This window comes from Bufo bufo, chromosome 11 (genome assembly GCF_905171765.1).
Source record: "Bufo bufo chromosome 11, aBufBuf1.1, whole genome shotgun sequence".
Classification (NCBI taxonomy): Eukaryota; Metazoa; Chordata; class Amphibia; order Anura; family Bufonidae; genus Bufo; species Bufo bufo.
In genome coordinates, this window is record NC_053399.1 from 73,503,454 (window position 1) to 73,528,253 (window position 24,800).

The 24,800-nt window shown below is 45.9% G+C and overlaps 2 protein-coding genes across 3 annotated transcripts in view; both read left to right on the plus strand.

The window, feature by feature from the left end:
* LOC120981622 (NACHT, LRR and PYD domains-containing protein 3-like) overlaps positions 1–24,800 on the plus strand; it is a 3,400,916-nt gene that overhangs the window by 1,845,229 nt on the left and 1,530,887 nt on the right. The gene's annotated exons all lie outside the window — the stretch shown is intronic.
* LOC120981621 (antigen WC1.1-like) overlaps positions 1–24,800 on the plus strand; it is a 214,842-nt gene that overhangs the window by 163,087 nt on the left and 26,955 nt on the right. For both annotated transcript variants that reach the window (XM_040411189.1, XM_040411190.1), the window contains 3 exons: positions 7,480–7,578; positions 8,660–8,722; positions 10,679–10,747. In XM_040411189.1, coding sequence (XP_040267123.1) covers positions 7,480–7,578; positions 8,660–8,722; positions 10,679–10,747 — 231 coding nt within the window. The remainder of the gene's footprint in view (positions 1–7,479; positions 7,579–8,659; positions 8,723–10,678; positions 10,748–24,800) is intronic.

Consider the following 24,800-nt stretch of genomic DNA (forward strand, 5'->3'; position numbering starts at 1 on the left):
TGGGCTGTGTGCTGAGGCCTGTAAAGGAGTGGGCAGGGACCCGCAGCTGAATCCAGGAGGGATCCGTGTCCTGTGGCTAGAAGCAGGACCCATGGACTTACTTCACCAAGGAGAAAAGGTGACATTACTCCTGGCTTTAAATAGACTTTGCTTTATGTGACTGAAACAGGCCTCAAGTAGCCTGCAGCAGGGACTTGCTGTGTTTGAACTATTATTTTTGCTGTGTGTGACCACCCTCCCTATGAACTGCACCGTCTTTCACAAATATGCACCGTGTGAATAAACAAAGCATTGTGTTTTACACCAAGACCGGTCTGTGTTGCCTCTATACTGCACTCGCTACCACTGCCTACCAGAGCGGATCCCCACAACATCCATGGCTCCGTTCCGTGGCCCCACAAAAAAAATAGAACATGTCCTATTCCTGTCCGTTTTGCAGACAAGAATAGGCATTTCTAGAATGGGCCACCCGTTCCGTTCTGCAAATTGCGGAAGGCACACAGGCCGCTTCCGTTTTTTGCGGATCCACGATTTGCGGACCGCAAAAAATTGAACGGTTGTGGGCATGAGGCCTAAGGCTACATGCACACGAACGTTGTTGGTTTCCGTGTCTGTTCTGTTTTTTTTTTGCGGATAGGATGCGGACCGATTTCATTTCAATGGGTCTGCAAAAAACGCGGACAGCACACCGTGTTCTGTCTGCTTCAGTATGTCCGTTCTGTTGCCCCACAAAAGAAATTGTGTATGTCCAATTTTTTTCTAGTTTGCGGACAAGGATAGGCATTATTACAATAGATCTGCCAAAAAAAACGGATGCCATACGGAACGTCATCCTTTTTTTTGCGGATCCGCAATTTGCGGACCGCAAAACACATACGGTCGTGTGCATGTAGCCTAACAGTGACAATATTATCTCACTGTGATTTTGTAGTAAAAAGATCACAGAGAGGCACAGAGCATTATCAGTCATGTTAATGTTCCTTGTCTCTGCTGTCCGGAACGGGGCTTGGCTCTCTTTCACATTTCACGCACGGCATCCGCTCTCGTGAAAGAGCTCTTACACTACACAAAAGGCTTTTCAACATATAAGTGCAACGCTGAACGGCGAATATTTTTTTTATTTTGCCACTAGTACACGGCAAACAGAGCTTTAGAATGTATAACTGCACCGCACAAGAGCAAATATATATACACTGCTCCAAAAAATAAAGGGAACACAAAAATAACACATCCTAGATCTGAATTAATTAAATATTCTTCTGAAATACTTTGTTCTTTACATAGTTGAATGTGCTGACAACAAAATCACACAAAAAAATAATATGGAAATCAAATTTTTTAACCCATGGAGGTCTGGATTTGGAGTCACCCTCAAAATTAAAGTGGAAAAACACACTACAGGCTGATCCAACTTTGATGTAATGTCCTTAAAACAAGTCAAAATGAGGCTCAGTAGTGTGTGTGGCCTCCACGTGCCTGTATGACCTCCCTACAACGCCTGTGCATGCTCCTGATGAGGTGGCGGACGGTCTCCTGAGGGATCTCCTCCCAGACCAGGACTAAAGCATCTGCCAACTCCTGGACAGTCTGTGGTGCATTGTGACGTTGGTGGATAGAGCGAGACATGATGTCCCAGATGTGCTCAATTGGATTCAGGTCTGGGGAACGGGCGGGCCAGTCCATAGCATCAATGCCTTCGTCTTGCAGGAACTGCTGACACACTCCAGCCACATGAGGTCTAGCATTGTCTTGCATTAGAAGGAACCCAGGGCCAACCGCACCAGCATATGGTCTCACAAGGGGTCTGAGGATCTCATCTCAGTACCGAATGGCAGTCAGGCTACCTCTGGCGAGCACATGGAGGTCTGTGCGGCCCTCCAAAGAAATGCCACCCCACACCATTACTGACCCAATGCCAAACCGGTCATGCTGGAGGATGTTGCAGGCAGCAGAACGTTCTCCACGGCGTCTCCAGACTCTGTCACGTCTGTCACATGTGCTCAGTGTGAACCTGCTTTCATCTGTGAAGAGCACAGGGCGCCAGTGGCGAATTTGCCAATCTTGGTGTTTTCTGGCAAATGCCAAACGTCCTGCACGGTGTTGGGCTGTAAGCACAACCCCCACCTGTGGACGTCGGGCCCTCATATCACCCTCATGGAGTCTGTTTCTGACCGTTTGAGCAGACACATGCACATTTGTGGCCTGCTGGAGGTCATTTTGAAGGGCTCTGGCAGTGCTCCTCCTGTTCCTCCTTGCACAAAGGCGGAGGTAGCGGTCCTGCTGCTGGGTTGTTGCCCTCCTACGGCCTCCTCCACATCTCCTGATGTACTGGCCTGTCTCCTGGTAGCGCCTCCATGCTCTGGACACTACGCTGACAGACACAGCAAACCTTCTTGCCACAGCTCGCATTGATGTGCCATCCTGGATAAGCTGCACTACCTGAGCCACTTGTGTGGGTTGTAGACTCCGTCTCATGCTACCACTAGAGTGAAAGCACCGCCAGCATTCAAAAGTGACCAAAACATCAGCCAGGAAGCATAGGAACTGAGAAGTGGTCAGGTCACCACCTGCAGAACCACTCCTTTTTTGGGGGTGTCTTGCTAATTGCCTATAATTTCCACCTGTTGTCTATCCCATTTGCACAACAGCATGTGAAATTGATTGTCACTCAGTGTTGCTTCCTAAGTGGACAGTTTGATTTCACCGAAGTGTGATTGACTTGGAGTTACATTGTGTTGTTTAAGTGTTCCCTTTATTTTTTTGAGCAGTGTATTTTTTGCCACTAATACACAGCAAAAACGGCTTTGCAACAGTTAACTGCACCGCACAAGGGCAACTAAGACGTACTGTAGAAATATTTCCTTGTAATAAACCCTGTTAATGGCTGTAAAAAACATCACTTGCACCCCAATAACAAGAACGGTTTGCTGGAATGACAGAGCTGTATAATGGCAATTTGGATCCCCAGTCAGTGCAGCAAGGTGTAATAGGATTGTTCCTATTACCCAGGCTGTAACCTCCCCTACTGAACCCTGTTCAACATAAATGCTGTGAAATGAATCCTCCCTATCCTTTCCCTGCACTTATAAATTGTTTTTTTCACCACAATCAAGTCTTTCCTATCACTGTCCCTAGCGCCTGCTGACGTCTCTCCTTGCACTAAGTACGCTGGTAAATGGCAGAATCCAAGATGGCTGAGGCTATCTATAGGGCTGTGACAGGGCTGGCTGGCTGGCTGCTGATTGGCTGCATGCATTGCATTATGGGTGATCCCACCTTCCCAGAGTTCCTTACTCCATGTCGTCACACATGTAGCAGTCTTTTTTGGAAAAAATTAGATTCGTTACCATGAAGCGTGAGGAAATTCGGCTTCGGAGCGAATCAAATTTTTCCTGAAATTCGGATCAAATTCCACTTCATCAGCTTCGATTCGCTCATCTCTAGTGGGTACATATTGATGGCCTACTTTCAGGATAGGTAATCAATATCTGATTGGTGGTTGTCCAAGGAGTCAGACCTGAGGATAGTTTATCAATATTTGCTGCTGCACAACTCCTTTTAATCCAACTTTTATGGAGTTTTATTTACTTTTATGTGGATATGCTCCAGACAGTAGTGAGATTCACTTACTTCTGACAGTACATGATTTGGGTATCTACAGACCATTAAATGAAGATGGTGGAGCTGTCTACTTGCTGGAGGCTCCACAGGGAACCTGTCGACATGAAAACACAGAATAATATGCTAGCAGCAGGTTATAGAGCAGGATGAGCTACAGATTGATATATAGTTTTATGGGAAAACTGCTGCTCATTCTGAGCTTAGTAGCCATGTTGGCAGTCTTATCAGTGATTGACAGCTATCTCTGTGTACACACTCATAGGGGGAAGGTTGTCAATCAGATAAGACCACCTCCCAATTAAGAGAAGGCTGGCAGTCACTGATAGGACTGCCTCCTCATAGAATAAAGGCTGCCAGTCACTGATAGGACCTCCTCCTCATAGACCAGAGGCGGCTCTTCCATTAGGCCACTTAGGCCGCTGCCTAAGGCCTCGCGCTGGGGGGGGCCTCGCTCTGGCTCCCACCCGCACCCGACACCGCCGCAAACTTATTGGCTTCCGGGTGGTCTGCAGACCAGTGTGCAGAGTGTTAAGCGGACTAATAAGATAAGAAGAGCCGCCACGGCCCGGCCGCTCTGAGCCCCTCTGCTCTCTGCCTCTTTAAGAGAGCAGTGGCTGCTGGGGTTCGGAGCGTGCCGCCGCACAGGCACGTCTCTGACTGAACGCAATGCCAGCCCCGCCCTCAGAGCGCTATGCAGCCAGGGAGAAGGAGCCAGGGCCCTGCCTCACCTCACCTCACTCAGTGTCTGTGTCCGTGTCTGGCTGCCGCCAGCACCGCCCCGAAGACTGTGGACTGGTGCCTGAAGAAGAATCCCAAGGTCAGGTCATCTGACTCAGGTGTGTGTCCTGCTGGCCACTGTGCCCCTTTTGCCCCCCTGGCTGGCCTGATGATAATAACTTACTGACTGGTGCCAGTAATGTGCCCATGGAGGGGGAGAAATGTGCCATGGGGGGGTAAGATGTGCTATTGCCAGCCTGCCAGGCCCATGGAGGGGGAGAAATGTGCCATTGGGGGGTAAGATGTGCTGCTGCCAGCCTGCCAGGCCCATGGAGGGGGTGAAATGTGCCATTTGATGGGGGGGGGGGTAAGATGTGCCGCTGCCAGGCCCATGGAGGGGGATAAATGTGCCATTGGGGGGGATGGGTAAGATGTGCTTCTGCGCTGCCAGGCCCATGGAGGGGGAGAAATGTGCTATTGGGGGAAGGGAAGAAATGTGGCACGAAGGGGGTGATGTAAAAAGGAGGGGGTGATGTGACATGGAGGGGGAGAAATGTGACATGGATGGAGGGGGAGTAATATGACATTAAGGCCGGGGGGCATCATTGGGGGCACTTTTCACTGGCACATTATTAGGTGGCACTATAGGGGCATCTACTGAGGCCACAAAGAAGGGGTATGTTATATGGAGGGCTCTGTACAGTGGCATTTTTTACTGGGACACATTATGGTGGGTACTATGGGAAGGGGGAGAGGAATACAACGGGGTCATCTCTGGGGGGCACTAAGAAGGGCTATTTTATACTGGTACATTATGGGGCACTAGGAGGAAGGGGAGAAAGGAGCACTATGGGGCATTTACTGGGGGTACTTTATAGGGGTATTTTATACTGGAACATTATGGGGGACACTATGGGAACATTAGCTCAACTGGGGGCATTACAAGGTGGTATTTTTTGCACTGTCACATTTTAAGTAGAATTATTACTACAGGGGGGAGATTATGGTGGGCTTTATTACTCCCCCATGGTATGACCCCCTAGTAGCAGCACCAGCCTCTCCCTGCTCTGCGACCCCACTGCCCCTTTTCCAAATCCTTATTATGAAATCTTTCTCATTAGGATAAAACACAACATCAGCAACACCAAAGTGTTGAAGTGGTGTCGGAGATCCCCAAGGGCCGAGCCAAGTAACTGTAAGTTGTCCTGTGAAATATGTTTGTTATACACATATAGCCTACACTGTGCCCCACAATATACAGTATACCGCTACACTGTGCCCCACAATATACAGTATACCGCTACACTGTGCCCCACAATATACAGTATACCGCTACACTGTGCCCCACAATATACAGTATACCGCTACACTGTGCCCCACAATATACAGGTTACCTCTACACTGTGCCCCACACAATATACAGTATACCGCTACACTGTGTAGTCTGTTCTATAAGCACCACATTATTTTCTGTCCGCCACCACAAAATAAACAGTGTTGCATCATGTATGTGGGCAGTCATTTTTTGAAATTATGAAGCCCCTGCCCTTCAAAATGTCTGTGCACATCCCTGCCCTGTACTATGTGCTGCAGGCATGCAGCTGCTTAACCCTGACTGTGACATCACTGTGTATACCCTGTACTGTGATGTCACTCACTGTGCATGTTAACCCTGTACTTTTAGTCACAGTACAGGGTTAATATGCACAGTGATGTCACTGATAGGACCTTCTCCTCATAGAGGGAAGGCTGTCAATCACTGATAGGACCACCTCTATTACTTCAAAGCTCAGAATGAGCACAGATATAAATTATATGTTATACTGAATCTTTTCAAATGAAACCATATATCAATCTGATCAGCTCCTTCTACTCTATAACATGCTGCCTTTAACTCAGACATCATGTTCACCGCGAAAGGTTCTCTTTAAGACTGTCGGGCAATAATGACTTCTTTACAGAACACCCCAGACTGAACATCACAGAGGACGGTAAGCAGGTAAACAATAAACAGAAGTGTGCCTTCCCTTCAACCAGCTAATCAGAGGGGATGCCAGGTGTCAGACCCCTGCCAACATGATATTAATATAAATGGAAGACTGGTTGGCACTCCAGGTAAGTAAGGTGGTGATCAGTGGTAAAAAAAATCTCCAAACAAAATTTGATAAATACCACAGCACTCCAGAAAAGATATTGCTCTTAGAAATTTATTTTATCCATCCACGTAAATAAGCGGACTTTGGCCAATGTTTCGGTCCTTGTTCACAACTTCTCTCCCAGGTTCAGTACAAGCATTCACTTTGCAGGTTCCATTCACGAGGTGACTTTAGGCACAGACCTAAGTTGGTCTATTTTTTTTAGCCCAACACAGACACAGGTCTCTCCTCCTTCTCTCCCTGGCAGTCTCTAATGAAAAACACACTGCCAGGGAGAGAAGGAGGAGAGACCTGTGTCTGTGTTGGGCTAAAGAAATAGACCAACTTAGGTCTGTGCCTAAAGTCACCACTGTGAATGGAACCTGTAAAGAGAATCCTTGTATTGAACTTTCAACATGGGAGAGAGGCCGTGAACAAGGTCCAGGTTGGACCTTAACATTGGCCAAAGTCTGTTTATTTACTTGGATGGAAAAAATGAATGCCTAATAGTAATATACAGTACTTTCTGGAGTGCCGTGGTATTTATACAATCTGATATTGATTACCTACTGTATCCTGAGAATAGGTAATCATTACAAATAGCTTGGACAACCCCTTAAAGATTGTGTCTGTATTATACTCCTCACATTAAATGCATTTTCTGAGATTAGAAGTGGTTGGACATGATCACAAAATAAAAAAATCAATCAATCAATCAATAAAAAACACCACTCACCTGGTCAGGGTGTTCTGGTTCCAGTGTCTCTGCTCCTGTCCCCATTGCTTCCACTCTCCAGAGGCTCAGCTGTGACAATGCATTACTGCAGATATCACCACTGAGGCCACTAATTGGCTGTTAGCGGTGACATGTATGTAGACAGCATAATGGCGTATAAATACACAATGATGGAGTTTATGATTCTATGTTGGTTCTATTATATTCTATGTGGAGCTGTGTGGATCCAATGTATTATTAGCTCTTCATATAAAAAAAGTTTTTTCTCAGTCCTCAGAAACATCAGTTCGGTTTCTTTCCATGATCCGGTGTATGAAGAAATTGATTTTAGGTTAATGGAGAAAAACCAGAACTTGTCCCAAAAATCAGGTAAATTATAAGAAATCTAAACAATTAGAAATATCTATAATAAGATAGAATCCAGCCATCCGTGTTGGTTAGTAAATCTACCACTAGAGGTTTAGAGGTTTATAGTAATTGACACAAAATGAGGCTTCCTGTCTGATGAGAACATTACTATTATAACATGGAGCATATTGTACCTTCCAATAGACATGACTGTTCTCCACAGGTTCAAAGGTAGTCATCAGTGTAACATCAGATGTCTGGACAAAATCATTTGATGTATCCTATAGAATTAGAAAAACATGGCTACTTTCTTCCATAAACCATGACACAGGAGGATTCACGTTGTGCCTATTTTTGTAGCTCAGATACATTGAAGTAAATGAGGCTAAGCTACAATGCCTCACAACCTATGGGCAGGCGCAGTGCTGTTTTTGGAAGAAGTCAGCCATGTTTTTCTTGTCTTTACAACCTCTAAATCGCACTGTAGTTATAAAACCACAACTCTAGTTGATGGGATATGTGTAGTATTGTAGAATTTACAGCAGCATCATTAATCCATACAAGACAGGAGAAGTCATCTCTTACATTGCAGGTTGCCAATACAATTTGGAGAGAACTCAAAAACCTATACAATAATGCCAATAACTCACAAATGAAGAACCACTACTGGTAAATAATAATATAAATGTTTTTTAGAGTACACATCACATTAAGAATATATGTGTGAAAAATACAAGGCAAGATGGAAAAAGCCCAGTATTACTGCTGCGTACATGGAAACACCACTTGTCTAAGCCTGTACATTTTTACCCTGTTATATAGTTTTTGTATTATTTTGTTATTATTTATATCTATTTTGGGGGGAATATCTGTACTAGCCCAGGCCAGCAGTATTACCTAGTAATTATGGTCCAGTTTTCCATTTACTCGGTGGTGTTTCCATGTATGTAGCAGTACTACCGGGCTTTTTCCATCTTGCCTTATCTTTTTCGCAGATATATTTTTAATGTGATGTATACTCTAATAAACATTTATATTATTGATCTCTTACATTGTGGTCTGAAGTCATATACATGAAGAGCTTGTACCTTGTTTTCTGCAGTTGACCTCAGTGATCTTGGAGAGAAGCTGGAATACTATACATCTGAAGAAAGGCTTCATCAAGGTAATTGAGACCAAAGCTTGCCACTTTATCACATGATCTTCTTAGAAGAGTTTCAGTAATGACTTACGATGGAGATTCTGTAATGATAATACACTAATCACCTCACAGGAATGTAGACTCCATCCCAAGGCAGGACTCCAGTATTTTATATGGACAGGAAGCTGATTAAGTAATTATGTTAGATTCAATTTTCAAACTGTGAGGTAGAACAAAGAGCATGAAATAAATATACCTTATGGTAACCAGATGATCATCAAGTCATATTGAAATTTCAGAAAAGGGTTATCTTAATGAGACAACCCCTTTTAAAGTTACTTTCTGTAACTTTATTAACAAGCTGGTCAGTCTTTCAGGAACTTCTTATGCCAGTGAATGGGACCAGTTCCAGAGTAAATGGGCCCGGCCATTACAAAGTCTAAAGAGCTACATAGATCCAGTGCTTGTTTCCAGAAGCTCCTGAATAACATCACTGGTGGTGATGATCAGTAGGGGGAGTTCAACCCCCTACTGATCTGATATTAATGTCCTATTCAAAGGATAGGTCATTAATAGTAAAGCTGATCGAAAATCCCTTTTACTTTTCTAGAATAAGAACTATTATTACAAACACTGTCAGTAGAGATCCACCATGTAAATTCTAAAAGTGAGGACTGTCCACACCAGATCCTTCCTCAGTGGTGGTGTCACAGCCACGGTTTTGGCCGTGACTCCTTGGGAGCCGCATACAGTTGCCCGCGGTTTGGGTTGTTGTCTCAACCGCAGCTTGAGGCTTGATGTTGTTTGCCTCAAGTGCGGTTGCCGCGGACAACAGGTATGTGTGCGGTCCCTTTGGAGTTTGTGTGCGTGTATGTATGCACTGTCGTTTGTCTGTGTGCACTCTGTGTAGTGTGTGGTGTGCACGGACACCTTTCCTGCACTGTGGTTGCCCGTGGCAACGTTTGTCGTTGTGTACATGTGGTGGCAGTGTCCCGGCCTTGGGGCTGACTCCCAGGACACGGTTGCCACCCATGTCGTTGCCTGCGGCAACAACCACAGTGTGTTTGTTGTGTTGGACACTTTCCCTTTAAGTTGGTGTTTTCCCTTTCCTGTGGTGCTGGAAGGGTTAACTCCCTTCCCAGTGTCACTGGGTGTGTCTGACCGTTGGGTGTGGCCTCTTAGGCCTATAAAGCCTCTCACTTTGGCATGGCTCAGTAGGTTGCTTCAGTCATGCTTTGCTGTTGCAGCCTTTTGTGATTTCCATCTTCTTGTAAGGGCCACCCTTCCGGTCATAAGTTCTAATACCATGATGTGTTGTTGATGTCTTGTGTCTTTGGTTTTTGTGCAGCTATGGATGTCCTGGTCCCTGTGTGTCTTCATGTGTGTGCTGTTTACCTTTGTGTGGACAGCCTTTCCTTAGCACGGGTTCCAGTCAGCAAGGCTGAGACAGGTTTGTGTGGAACTGTTTGGTTCACCTGTCTTATCCATAGTCCTGTTTATGTACCCCCTTCTTCATGCTGCTTGGCCAGTGAGACTCCTGCTCCTCCGTGCCTAGGAGGAGTGGGTTGTCTTACCCTGCTCCTTAGCTCAGGGACCGGTCGGAGGGTAAGTCAGGGATCCGAGGTTCCTGCGCATGGGTCCTCCTACCATCAAGGTCGGCCCATGCAGGTAGGAGACAGGGTCAGCGTTAGGGACGCAACAGGAGGTGACCTGCTCCCTGATTCTGTGTTCCTGGCGAGTAGTGACTGGACATCTTCCGTCACCGCACGGCTGAGGATTTCCCCCATCCTCAGCCGTGACAGTTGGCTCATTTATAGTCTTGTATAAAATACTAATGAAAAGTCTCTGAATAATGACAGTCATACAGTAACTATATTCTGTGACCCATTTCAATAACTACCAGACTTTCTATGACTACAGGACATCACGTGTCTCTTCTGCTTATCAGTCTGTTTCCTGTGCTGAACCTTTCATTTCTAGGAGCTGACAGTGACAGGATTCCTTCATATGATGATGTAGATGTCATACATGATGGAGAACATTTACCAGGTAAGTCTAATCATCACATTAATCAAAGTGTCTTCCATATTCCTGAATCTACAAGGTTAACCCATTGAAGACTTTGTTATTTTGCCTTAAGGTCAATTTATATTTGAATTTCCTCTTGGCATTCTGGCAGTCAGAAATGTAGCAATTTTAGGTTGACATAGTTCCATAAGATTTGTGTGTGTGTGTGTGTATATATATATATATATATATATATATATATATATATATATATTTGAGAAAGACCGCATTGAGCGGTTGAAACGTTGCAGAGGGGAATAAAAGATCCACCATTTTTTCACCTTATTTGGAGTGCTGCCTCATCCTTTTGATGCTATATATACAATTGCAAGAAAAAGTATGTGAACCCTTTGGAATAATATGGATTTCTGCACAAATTGGTCATATAATGTGATCTGATCTTCATCTAAGTCACAACAATAGACAATCACAGTCTGCTTAAGCTAATAACACACAAAGAATTAAATGTTACCATGTTTTTATTGAACACACCATGCAAACATTCACAGTGCAGGTGGAAAAAGTATGTGAACCCTTGGATTTAATAACTGGTTGAACCTCCTTTGGCAGCAAGAACTTCAACCAAACGTTTCCTGTAGTTGCAGATCAGACGTGCACAACGATCAGGAGTAATTCTTGACCATTCCTCTTTACAGAACTGTTTCAGTTCAGCAATATTCTTGGGATGTCTGGTGTGAATCACTTTCTTGAGGTCATGCCGCAGCATCTCAATCGGGTTGAGGTCAGGACTCTGACTGGGCCACTCCAGAAGGTGTATTTTCTTCTGTTTAAGCCATTCTGTTGTTGATTTTACTTCTATGCTTTGGGTCGTTGTCCTGTTGCAACATCCATCTTCTGTTGAGTTTCAGCTGGTGGACAGATGACCTTAAGTTCTCCTGCAAAATGTCTTGATAAACTTGGGAATTCATTTTTCCTTCGATGATGGCAATCCGTCCAGGCCCTGACGCAGCAAAGCAGCCCCAAACCATGATGCCCCCACCACCATACTTCACAGTTGGGATGAGGTTTTGATGTTGGTGTGCTGTGCCTCTTTTTCTCCACACATAGTGTTGTGTGTTTCTTCCAAACAACTCAACTTTGGTTTCATCTGTCCACAGAATATTTTGCCAGTACTGCTGTGGAACATCCAGGTGCTCTTGTGCAAACTGTAAAAGTGCAGCAATGTTTTTTTTGGACAGCAGTGGCTTCCTCTGTGGTATCCTCCCATGGAATCCATTCTTGTTTAGTGTTTTACGTATCGTAGATTCGCTAACAGGGATGTTAGCATATGCCAGAGACTTTTGTAAGTCTTTAGCTGACACTCTAGGATTCTTCTTCACCTCATTGAGCAGTCTGCGCTGTGCTCTTGCAGTCATCTTTACAGGACAGCCACTCCTAGGGAGAATAGCAGCAGTGCTGAACTTTCTCCATTTATAGGCAATTTGTCTTACCGTGGACTGATGAACAGCAAGGCTTTTGGAGATACTTTTATAACCCTTTCCAGCTTTATGCAAGTCAACAATACTTAATCGTAGGTCTTCTGAGAGCTCTTTTGTGCAAGGCATCATTCACATCAGGCAATGCTTCTTGTGAAAAGCAAACCCACAACTGGTGTGTGTTTTTTGTAGGGCAGGGCAGCTGTAACCAACACCTCCAATCTCATCTCATTGATTGGACTCCAGTTGGCTGACACCTCACTCCAATTAGCTCTTGGAGATGTCATTAGTCTAGGGGTTCACATACTTTTTCCACCTGCACTGTGAATGTTTACATGGTGTGTTCAATAAAAACATGGTAACATTTAATTCTTTGTGTGTTATTAGTTTAAGAAGACTGTGATTGTCTATTGTTGTGAATTAGATGAAGATCAGATCACATTTTATGACCAATTTGTGCAGAAATCCATATCATTCCAAAGGGTTCACATACTTTTTCTTGCAACTATATATATATATATATATATATATATATATATATATATATATATGCAAATTTTAAAAAAATTAGATTTGGTCTGAAATATATTTGTGGCAAATCACGTTAAAAAAACTGCTATTTCCTGGCTGCAGAGAGCCTTTATAGTGGTGTAGAACACTGTGTCTTGCAGTAACACGCATAGGGAGTCTGCTTTGGTAGTGAAATAATACTGTGAGTCCGTATGACATGCAGATGACAGGCGTCGCTCTTAGAATCACTGCACACTTCACTTATTTGGGCAGTCACTGGGCCAAAACTGACCAAATAACTCCAGTGTGAACTCAGCCTTATAGGTCGATGTTAGCCTCAAGAAGTAGCTCACTCCTTTTACACCGTCGCCAGCTGATTCCACATAGATATCTACAGAACCTGTTCTATTAAATGCTTATACAAGTAGAGCCCCCCCCCCCCCCCCCGACAGAGTGGAGAGGGTGTCAGCAGTAAGTTTGTGTTGACGTCACTGATTATTTTGCCCTTCCTCTGCTTCGTCAGAACAATAACTCACAAAAAAACAGAACCTGTCTGTTCAGTATACGCCTTCACTCGGTCAGCATTTGGTCAGTAATCCATCAGTATTGCTAATGCCAAAACAAAAACAGGAGTGGATCCAAAACAGAGATGACACGTGAATGGAATATTTGCATGTCTTCTGTGTTTTCTACCCACTCCTGCTTTTGGCTACCTAATCACAAGCCAATTCTGATGGGATCATACAGGCCTTACAGCTGCTACACAGACAGGATCCGTTGTGCGTCTAATTTTTACTTCCTTCAGACAGATCAGAAGAAGTGTCAAATAAATGAGGATGTCAGCCAAGCTAAAAAGGGAAAATAGTGGCCCAGTCATGAAGTGGGGAGGGTGGGAACAGCATGAGAATTCCACAGGCTGGCCCTATGACATAGTGGTGAGGTGGAAACAGCATTATGAGGCCACAGAGAGGCACAATGACAGTGTGGAGGTGGCAGCAGCATGAGGAGACCACAGAGTGGCAGAATGACAGAGTCTGGAGGTGGCGGCAGCATTAGGAGGCTGCAGAGTGGCACAGTGGCAGAGTATGGAGGTGGCAGCAACATCAGGAGGCCGCAGAGTAGCAGAATGACAGTCTGTAGGTGGCAGCAGCATGAGGAGACCACAGAGTAGCAAGGTGACATAGTGCTGAGGTGGCAGCAGCATCAGGAGGCCACAGAGTTGCAAGGTGACATAGTGTGGTGGTAGCAGCAGCATGAGGAGGCCACTGAGTGGCAAGGTGACATAGTGTGGAGGTGGGTGGCAACACCAGTACCCTCTAAAGATGGTGGGTGAAAGAAGGAGCACTTGGCATCAGATGTCAGGTGTCCTGAGAAGAAACCGGACTTTTGTCAAAGTGTTGGTGTGGCACCATGAATGATCTAGTTTGATGCATCAGGAATTGGTGAGTGGAAATCCTGGCTGATCCACGGCTGATTAATCTTGACGAAAGGTCAGTCTCTCCACATTTTGGGTGGACAGGCGAGTTCATCTTGGGGTACCTATGGCCCCCGCTGCACTAAACACCCGCTCTGATGTCACACTACTGGCCGGACAGGACAGCTTTTCCAGGGCAAACTCGGCCAGTTGTGGCCACAAATCCAGTTTGGCTGCCCAGTAGTCCAGCGGATCTTCAATGACTGCTAGCAGGGTGCACTCTAAGTATCCCACCACCTGCTGGTTCAGTTTCTGCTCCAGGTCTAGATTCTGCTACTGGTCAGTAGTTTCTTCACTAGGCGGGTGAAGAAAGCAACTCATCAGCGACTCTAGACTCAGGCTGCTGCTGATGGAGCTGGCACTGCTCCTGCCACCCCACCCTTCCCAGCAGCCGTGGCTGTGGAACGTAAGTGCAGAGGGCCCCCCCTGTCAGCCCTGCGAGAGGATGGACGATGGCATCCACATATCCCCATAACAGTGCCATCCACAGATCCCCCATAACAATGCCATCCACAGATGCCCCCATAACAGTGCCATCCACAGATGCCCCCATAACAGTGCCAGCCACAAATGCCCCCATAACAGTGCATCATCCACAGATCCCCAATAACAGTGCATCATCCACAGATCCCCCATACCAGTGCCATCCACAGATCCCCCATAACAGTGCCATCCACAGATGCCCCCATAACAGTACCATCCACAGATGCCTCCATAACAGTGTCATCCACAGATCCCCATAACAGTGCATCATCCACAGATCCCCCATAACAGTGTGTCATCCACAGATCCCCTCCATAACAGTGTGTCATCCACAGATCCCCTCCATAACAGTGTGTCATCCACAGATCCCCTCCATAACAGTGTCATCCACAGATCCCCTCCATAACAGTGTCATCCACAGATCCCCTCCATAACAGTGTCATCCACAGATCCCCTCCATAACAGTGTTTTCCACAGACCACCATTAGTTCAAAACCCACCAAAAGCACACCTTTTGGTTCAAAATATTTATTTTACTCCTCAAAAACCTAGCGTCTTATAGGGCGAAAAATACGGTATTATTTGCCGTTCAGCGGTGCAGTTATATGTTCTAAAGCACTTTTTTGCATGTATTAGTGGCACCAAAAAAAAGTATTTGCCGTTGTGTGGTGAAGTGAGAAAATTACAGCCCTTTTTGGCGTGTATTAGTGGCAAAAAAATATATTTGCCATTCAGCATTGTAGTTTTATGTTCTAAAGCCCATTTGGCGTGTATTAGTGGCAAAATAAATATATATTTTCCATTCAGCGGTGCAGTTATATGTTCTAAATCCCTTTTTGGCGTGTATTAGTTGCAAAAAAATATATATTTGTCGCTCAGCGGTCTAGTTATATGTTCTAAAGCCCTTTTTGGCTTGTATTACGGCAAAAAAATATATATATTTGCCGTTCAGTGGTGCAGTTACCCTTTTTGGCATGTATTAGAGGCACACAAAAAAGTATTTGCCGTTCTGTGGTTAATCGAGAAAATTACAGCCCTTTTTGGCGTGCATTAGTGGCAAAAATATATATATTTGCCGTTCAGCGGTGCAGTTATATGTTCAAAAGCCTTTTGTGGTGTGTATATGTGGAAAAAAGTAAGGGCCCGTTTGACTCGGTCATTCACTTCGTCCCAAGTGACATCAGACACCCCCAGCCAAGAGTTGGTGGGTTCGTCAGACACAACCCTCAGTTGGCATGGCCCGGGAGCAGGCCCTGTGCCTGCCTCTGTCCTTTTATGTTCCCTCAGCCAGAGAAGTATTATATGCTGTGGGCTCCGCTCCACTCTACAGCCAGGAATAACTACTAGAGGACAGTCAGCAGCTACTGCCCAGTCAAATTCCGGAGGAGACATCTGCCGCTTCCTCCTGTAGGCGGGCAAATAGTGATGAGGAGAGTGGCGTGGGAGCTAGTGTTGCAAACGGTAAGGCTCTTGATCCAGAGAACGTTGAGGAGGACATCAGTGACGTGCAGACAGTAATGATGATGTAGCTGATCGCACTTGGGAGCCGGGTGAATTAGGGGCTTCATCATCATTGGGAGAAGTGGGTGGCAGCTTACCCATGAGGCAGCGGCGGAGCCAGCAAGTTGCTAGCATAGCAGGGTGGCAGCAGTGGGATGTCGGGAGCAAAAAGTGCCCGGGGTAGACCACCCGTTTCGCAGGTGTTGGGGGTAAAATGGGGGTAAAATCACCTACCTGTTAAGCCGCCGGAAGATTGGCCATTTGTAGAATCTGTGTGCAGAAGGTGAAGCGTGGCCAGAAGGGATCGACCGATTATCAGATTTACCAATGTTATTGTCCGATATCCATGATTTTCTAAGTTATCGGCATCTAACCTTGCCGATAATGCGTCCAGTGCGCCTAGGATCAGAGAACATGGAGCGCGCTGCTTTCAGCGCGTGCCAAGTTCCATCAGCAGCACAGGGGAGAAGGAGTCACTCTCTCCCTCCCCCTGTGCTGCTGCTGCCAATAAGAAGAGAGAGGGGCGGGTGTACTGCGCCACCAATGAAAGTTAACGTTTAATACAAATATAGGTGCCGGCAGCAGAATCACATAGCCGGCACCCTGCCTCTGACAGGGATCTGCGATCAGCGGCAGTGTCAGTTAAGCCCTCAGGTGCGGCACCTGAGGGGTTAACTGTCGCTGATCGCAGCTGCTATGTGATTCTGCTGCCGGCACCTGCCCTCCGTATTAAAGGTTAATTATCATTGGTGGCGCAGTGCGCCTGCCCCTTCCCCCTCCCAGTATCAAAAATATTGGAGGCTCAGTGTGCCTCCCCGTATTAAAAACATTGGTGGCACAGTGCGCCCCCCCCCCCTCAAACCCCCCAGTATCAAAATCATTGGTGGCAGTGGCCACAGGGTCCCCTCCCCTCCTCCTCATTGGTGGCAGTGGAAGCTTCTGATCGGAGCCCAAGCAGTGTAATCCTGGGGCTCTGATCGGTTACCATGGCACCAAGATGCTACTAAAGTCCTGACTGCCATGGTAAGCTCCCTGCTGCTGTGTGTAATATGCACCGGGCAGCATGGACAGTGTGAAATCCTATTCACCCTAATAGAGCTTTATTAGGGTGAATAGAACTAGGGATGAAAAGATCCCAGGTTCTAGCCCCTAAAGTTATTATATAAAAAGTTTAAAAAAAAAAAAAAACACCAAGTTATTAAGTATAAATCACCCCCTTTCCTAATTTTACATATAAAATATATAAAAATAAATAAGTAAACATATCAAAAATTGCCATAACTGGAAATTCCAAACTATTAAAATAGCGGTGAACGCTGGAACAGAAAAAAATAAAAATAAAAACTGATTCGCCATTTTTTTAAATGCACAGAATATCGGTATAAGTTATCGGCTATCGGCCTGAAAGTTCACAGGTTATTGGTATTGGCTCTAAAAAATCTATATCGGTTGATCCCTAGTGGCAAGGGTGCCAATGTTGGTACCACGGCCCTGTGTCAACATATGCAGCGTCACCATAAAGTGGCCTGGAAGAACCATGGTTCCGATGTGATGGTCCAGCCTGCCGCAGCAACAGCTGCATCACCCAGTGGCACACACCCGATTTCAGGCAGTCAAGGCTCCACCACCTCAGCCAAAGGGAGAAGTCTGTCCTTCCCATCATCTACTGGTCCTGATGTTCCTGCTCCTCATACTCCTCGTCAGTCATTCCGTCAGCAATCGATCACCGAAGCGATTGCCAAGAGACAACAGTATGCGTGCACTCATCCAACGGCGCTGAAGGTGAACGTGCTCCTGGCCAAGTTGCTGGTGCTGCAGTCCCTCCCTTTCCAAATGGTGGACTCTGCACCTTTCAGAGAACTGATGGCTTGTGCTGAGCAGAGATAGAGAGTCCCAAGCCGTCATTTCTTTGCCAAAAAGGCAGTACCAGCCCTGCACATGTATTTTGAACAGAAGGTGGGCCAGTCCTTGAGCCTGTCGGTGTCTGCCAAAGTGCATGGCAGCACCGACATGTGGAGGTGTAACTATGGTCAGGGATAATACACAGTGCTCCAGACTAAAAAAAAAATCCTCTGAGCCATTGGCTCCTAAACTGAAAAATTTAGGAGCCAAATAAAACTTTTAGTCGCCAAATTTAAATACATATATAATTAGGATATTTAAAATTGCCTCATTCACATGTCAGTGTTTTGGTCAGTGATTTCCATCAGTGATTGTGAGCCCAAACCAGGAGTGTAGGCTACACAAACATACGGTATAAGGGAAATATCTGCTCCTGTTCTGTGTTTAGAGCTGCACCTGGTTTTGGCTCAAAAATCACTGATGGAAATCACTGACCGAACACTGATGCCTTCATTCACACACGGGTTCACATTATGTTTCGGTTATACGTTTAACGTACATGAAAAAACTTATACTATAACGGATGCATCAGACAGATGCCATACTGTGGCATCCCTCACCATAGAGTTCGATTGTACAAAAAAATTATATATTTTTTTCTGGACTGTGCAGGATGGAAAGAAGTGGTACACTACGATTTCCCATTCTGACAAAAAAAATTGTATACATTAACATATATGTTTTTTTTGTCAGAATGGGATATAGTACTGTACCACTTCTTTTCATCCTGCAAAGTCCAGAAAAAAATATATACTTTTTTTTGTACAATGGAACTCTATAGTGATGGATAGTATGGCATCTGTCTGAGGCGTCCGTTAACATACAGTTTTTTTTTTGTATATGTTAAACGTATTACAAAAATACAACACTTCCATTATTTTTGTTGTCCTGCTCATCTAACGGATTAGAACAACATAAATAAATAGTGGTGGTGTGAACAGGGCCTAAAAGGTGGTTATGCATGGAACCATTACTGGTCTAAATAACATGAAGCAATTATGGCGGAGTGATAAAATCCAGTCTAATATGGCGGATATTCCCTGTACTTTATCACTTGGCTATAATAGCCTGCTGTGCATTTACTACACACTGCACCACATATATCACTGCACTACATACATCAGTGTGAGATGTATGTAGTGCAGTGCGTATTATGTATGTAGTGCAGAGTGTGTGATGTACTGTATGTGGTGCAGTGTATAGATCTGTAGATCACACACTGCAATACATACATTACACACATCGATACATTGCTGCACTGTCACCTTGTGGTCCAGGCCAGACTGGATGTCCGGGCTCCTCTGCAGTTGTCCAGCACTCCATTCCTCTTCATCTCCACGCCATATTTGCCTGTGCAGCGCTGCCCCTGTTCTCTTCATACATCGGGACTCGGGAGCCGGTCCCTCCTCCTTTCAGCTCCCGCCGGCTTCCCCTGCTGCTCAGCGCTGTATCGCTCCGGGGCAGGTCAAACTAACCATTAGCAAAGCTCCTTACTAGATGGAGCTTTGCTATTGATAATTTCAGGCAAAGGCAGCATCACTGCCTGTGCCGTACACTGCGCCTAGCGTGATGTGTCTGCTGAAAGTTTTTTTTTTTTTTCTTAAAGCTGCAGCGCGGCGGTGGGACAAGTCACAAATGGCGATAAGACTTAAATGTCTTATCGCCTATTGCAAATTACTGGTCGCATTTGCAACCATTTTGGTCACCATCTGGACAACTGATACATGTCCTTTATGGCCCACTGGGTGAATGTGGTTCCTGCACAGCCACACCAGCAACTTGGCCAGGTGATGCCGCTTCTGCCTCCACGTTCTCACGCCATTGGTCCTGCGACAATGTCTACCTCTGCCTCCTGATCCTCCACCGTGTCTTCGACCTACACTGCAGGGACAATTCACAGTGCCCCTCCAGCATACATGTGCAGGGCAAGGCAATGTCACGCTGTTCTGCACCTCTTTTGCCTGGGCGAACAGTCACACAGGGGAGGAACTGCTCCATGTCCTTCATCAAGAAATCGAATCCTGGCTTTCTCCACGACAACTCAAAATCGGAAACATGGTGACCGACAAAAGAAAGAACATGGTGTTGGCGCTACGTCAAGGAGAGCTGAGCCATGCGCCCTGCATGGCACATGTGTTCAATCTGGTTTTAAAGAGGTTCCTGAAGTCTTCCATCCATCTGCGAGACATCTTTTCATGCACGTAAACCACTCGTACACCGCAAAGCACACCCTCCTTGAGCTGCAGATCGGCATCCCCCAACATAGGGTAATATGCGATGTTTCCACCCTCCATATGTTGGACCAACTACAGTATACGAACAGAGAAAGGCCATAAACAATTTCTTGATGATCCAAGTGGACAGGAGTACTCCCCTGTGTAACTTCGATGTCAGCCAGTTGCAGCTCATGCGTGACATTTGCCGTTTGCTCAGGCCCTTTGAGGATGCCACGTTATTTGTCAGTCGCCAGGACAACGGGATAAACAACATAATTCCACTGCTTCATATCCTGGAACAAATGCTGGTAAATCTGGCTGGTCAGGGGACTGGAGACGTGGCGCCTACATCTCACGGCCACATGAGCCCTGTGGGAGCTGAAATGGAGGAGGAGGGGGACATTGGAGCACAAGCAATGTGTAGCGAAATGGGTGGTTTTTCTACACAGAGGACAGGAGAGGAGGAGCAGAAGCAGCCAGAGGAGCAAGAGGGAGATGAGGAAGATGAGGCAGATGACCCAGGCACACTGTGGCAGTATGCAGTGGAGATGGAGGCAGGGAGTCCCTCCGAGTCACTTGCGCAAATGGCCCTTTGCATGCTCACTTGCTTGGGTAGTGACAGTTGAATTGTCACCATTCAGCAGCAGGATGACTTCTGGCTCTCCACCTTGCTAGACCCTCGCTACTGGTCCAAAATGGGGGCCTTTTTTTTTCACCCGCTGAGAGGAAGAACAAACTAAACTACTATAGAGACATCCTATGTAGTGAGTTGGCTGCTGTCTATCTGCGCCATCGTCCATCCTCCCGCAGGTCTGATCGGGAAGGGGGGGCACTCTGCCCTCTCGTTCCACTGCCATGGCTGCTTTGGCAGGGTGGGAGCAGTATCAGCTCCATCAGCAGCAGCTTAAGTCTAGAGTCGATGATGACCAGCTTTCTTAACCCGCCAAGTGAAAAAACTACTCAACAGCAGCAGTAGCTAGACCTGGACCAGAACCTAAATCGCCAGGTGGTGTCATACATGGACAGAACCCTGCCACCCCACCTTGAAGATCCACTGGACTACTGGGCAGCCAAACTGGATTTGTGGCCGCAACTGGCCAAGTTTGCCCTGGAAAAGCTGTCCTGCCCAGCCAGTAGTGTGGCATCAGAGAGGGTGTTTAGTGCGGCAGGGGGCTATAGTTACCCCAAGAATAACTTGCCTGTCCCCCCAAAATGTGGAGAGACTGACCTTTGTCGAGATAAATCAAGTGTGGATCAGCCAGGATTTCCACCCAACAATGCCTGATGTATCAGACTACATCATCTATGGTGCCACACCAACACTTTGACAAAAGAGACCGGTTTCTTCTGGCTACCTGCCTCAGTTACTATTCTGATGCTTCTGGTGCTCCTTCTTTCACCCACCATCTTCAGCTGGTACTGGTATTGCCACCCACCTCCCCTCTCTGTCAACGGGTCACTCTGTGGTCTCCTTATGCTGCTGCCACCTCACTACTCAGGTCTCCTAATGCTGCTACCACCTCCACACTGTCATTGTGTCATGCTGTGGCTTCCTCCTGATGCTGCTGTTGCCGCCACCTCCACACTCTGTCATTGTGCTACTCTGTTGCCTCCTGATTCTGCTGCTGACGCCTCCACACTGTGTCACAACCAGACAGTTGAGAAGCTCTGACAGGAGCTTTCCAGATCCTCCTCCTTGAGTTTCTTTGTTTTGGTTAAGTTCCTCATCTCGTCAGTCTATCTCAGCTGTCATGCAGTTGGACTGATTGCTGCCCTTTAAGTTCCTCCCCAGAATGCAGTAGTGTGCGGCTTATACAACTTCCTGGAGTGTGTGTGCATGCTGTTCCTAGTTCTCAGTCCACAGTCCCCAGTCGTCTGCAAGATAAGTTCTGTTTATGTATTTATGATTTTCTGTTTTCTGGATCCAGGTGACCCTGACTCCCTCTGTGTCTGTGTAGGGAGCCGGTGGTCGTGTCCCCTCAATATTGTAGGGTCATCAGGTGTAAGATAGTCGAGGTACGTGGATATGCGCCCATCCACCTTTGGGGTGGTCGCATAGGCTGAGCAATAAGGGAGAGCGGCAGGTCTCTTGCAGGGGTCTCCCTTTTGTTCCTTAGTTGTGGATCCAGTGAGTCATTGTTCATATTGTATTGTCTTGTTTCCTGTACACCATCCGTGACACACTGTCATTGTGCCACTCTGTGGCCTCCTGATGCTGCCAGCTCCACATTGTCATTGTGCCACCCTGTGGCTTCCTCCTGATGCTGCTGCCGCCACCTCCACGCTATGTCATTGTGCCACTCTGTGGTCTCCTCATGCTGCTTTCACCTCACCACTATGTCATAGGGCCATTCTGTGGACTTCTCATGCTGTTCCCACCCTCCCCACTTCATGACTGGGTCACTATTTTGCCTTTCGCCTGGCTGACATCATCATTTATTTGACCCTTCTGATCTTTCAGCAGGAAGGAAAAATGAGTTGCACATTGGATCCTATCTATGCAAGAGCTGTAAGACCTGCATGACATGGTCCCTATTTTGCATCAGAATTGGCTTATGATTTGGTAGCCAAAAGCAGGAGTGGGTACAAAACACAGAAGACATGCAAATATTCCATTTACGTGTCATCTCTGTTTTGGATCCACTCCTGTTTTTTTGGGCTTTAGCAATTACTGACCAAATGCTGATCGAGTGAAGGCAGATGCTCCGTTTTTTGGGGGTTATTGTTCTGACGGATCAGAGGAAGGGCAAAATCATCAGTGACGTCAACACAAACTTACTGCTGACACCCACTCCACTCTGTCGGGGGGGAGAGCTCTACTTGTATAAGCGTTTAATAAAACAGGTTCTGTAGTAATCTATGTTGAATCAGTGAATTGGTGTAAAAGGAGTTCTCTCTTTCACGCTTTAGTAGGATCTTGGGCCCCTGAATGGTGGTTTATACCTGGCGCTAACATTGACCTGTAAGGCTGAGTTCGCACTTGAGTTATTTGGTCAGTTTTGGCCCTGTGACTGCCCAAATAAGTGAAATGTGCAGTGATTCTAAGAGTGACGCCTGTCATCTGCATGTCATACTGACTCACAGTATTATTTCACTACCACAGCAGACTCCCTATGTGTGTTACTGCAAGAAACAGTGTTCTACACCACTATAAAGGCTCTCTGCAGCCAGGAAATAGCGGTTTTTTAACACGATTCGCCATGAATAAATTCGGATCGAAACAATTTTTTGGGGAAAATTCGGCGAACCGGCTGAATCTAACTTTTGAGAAATTCACTCATCTCTAATATCTATATGTATATATACACTACTCACAAAAGTTAAGGGTATTTGGCTTTTGGGTGAATTTTATGGAACTCAGCTAATCCCATAGGTCCATACTGTAGGTTTTAAATGGGATTCAGTTCTGGAGAAAGTGCAGGCCACCCCATTTGAGGTACCCCAGTTTTCAGCACCTCGATAAGCTGGTGCATTGTCATCTATGAAGATGAAATTTGTACTGTGTTGTTCATGCAGAGGCACAATGGCTGGATTAATGATGTTATTCAAGTAGTATGGGCTTGTCACTGTACCATTCACAGAGTGTAGGGCAGTTCTCTATTGACTAAACACACCTCCCCACACTGTACACCAAAGGCTTGTCTGCTAACAACAGTGGCTGATGCATAACGCTCTACTTGACATCTCCAACATCGTTGGCAGCCATCATTTCTGCTCAGTATGAATCAACTTTCATCAGTGAACTGCACTGAGGCCCACTGGTCCCTTGTCCAGCGTAGATGCTCCCTGGCCCATGCAAGACGATGACGCCTGTGGACAGGTACCCTTGAAAGTCATCTAGAATGCAGACCACTCTGATGTAAATGGTTTTGAATGGTCTGACATGAAACTTGGGTGCCTCTCACCTCCCTTAAATGTGCCTGGAGTTGTTTGGCATACATCATCCAGTTCCACAGGGAATTGTTCACAATGAAGCGGTCATCAGTGTGGGATGTGGCCAACGGATGTCCATTTGCATGCCTTTCTGTGACTCTTCCAGTCTCTCTGATACAACCTGCTGATGACACTCTAAGCTCAGTGGCCACTTCCGTCTGAGAACATCCTGCTTGAAGCCTCGAGGCAAGGTACTTTTCATCAATTGTTAGGTGTCATCTTGGTCTCATGATGTGAAAATGTGAACAGCATGATGAGGAGGACTGTTTAAAACACCAATTCTAATTGAACCAGGAAATTTATTGGGCAATTCATGGATCAAACACTTGTTATGAATTTCGCCCTTAAGCTCCATGTTAGAGAACAATAAGTTGTGCAAAAAGTACTGAAACATTGAACAGTTGTACATGTGCACCCAAAAGTTTAGAGAAGGTCACATTAAGTTAATCTGTAAAGGTTAGAGTGCATTTAGGTTCATCCTGAAATTTCACCCACAAGCCAAATATCCCTGACTTTTGTCAGTAGTGTGTATATGTATATATATATATATATTATTAGTAGCTTTATACTAGTTTTGGTAA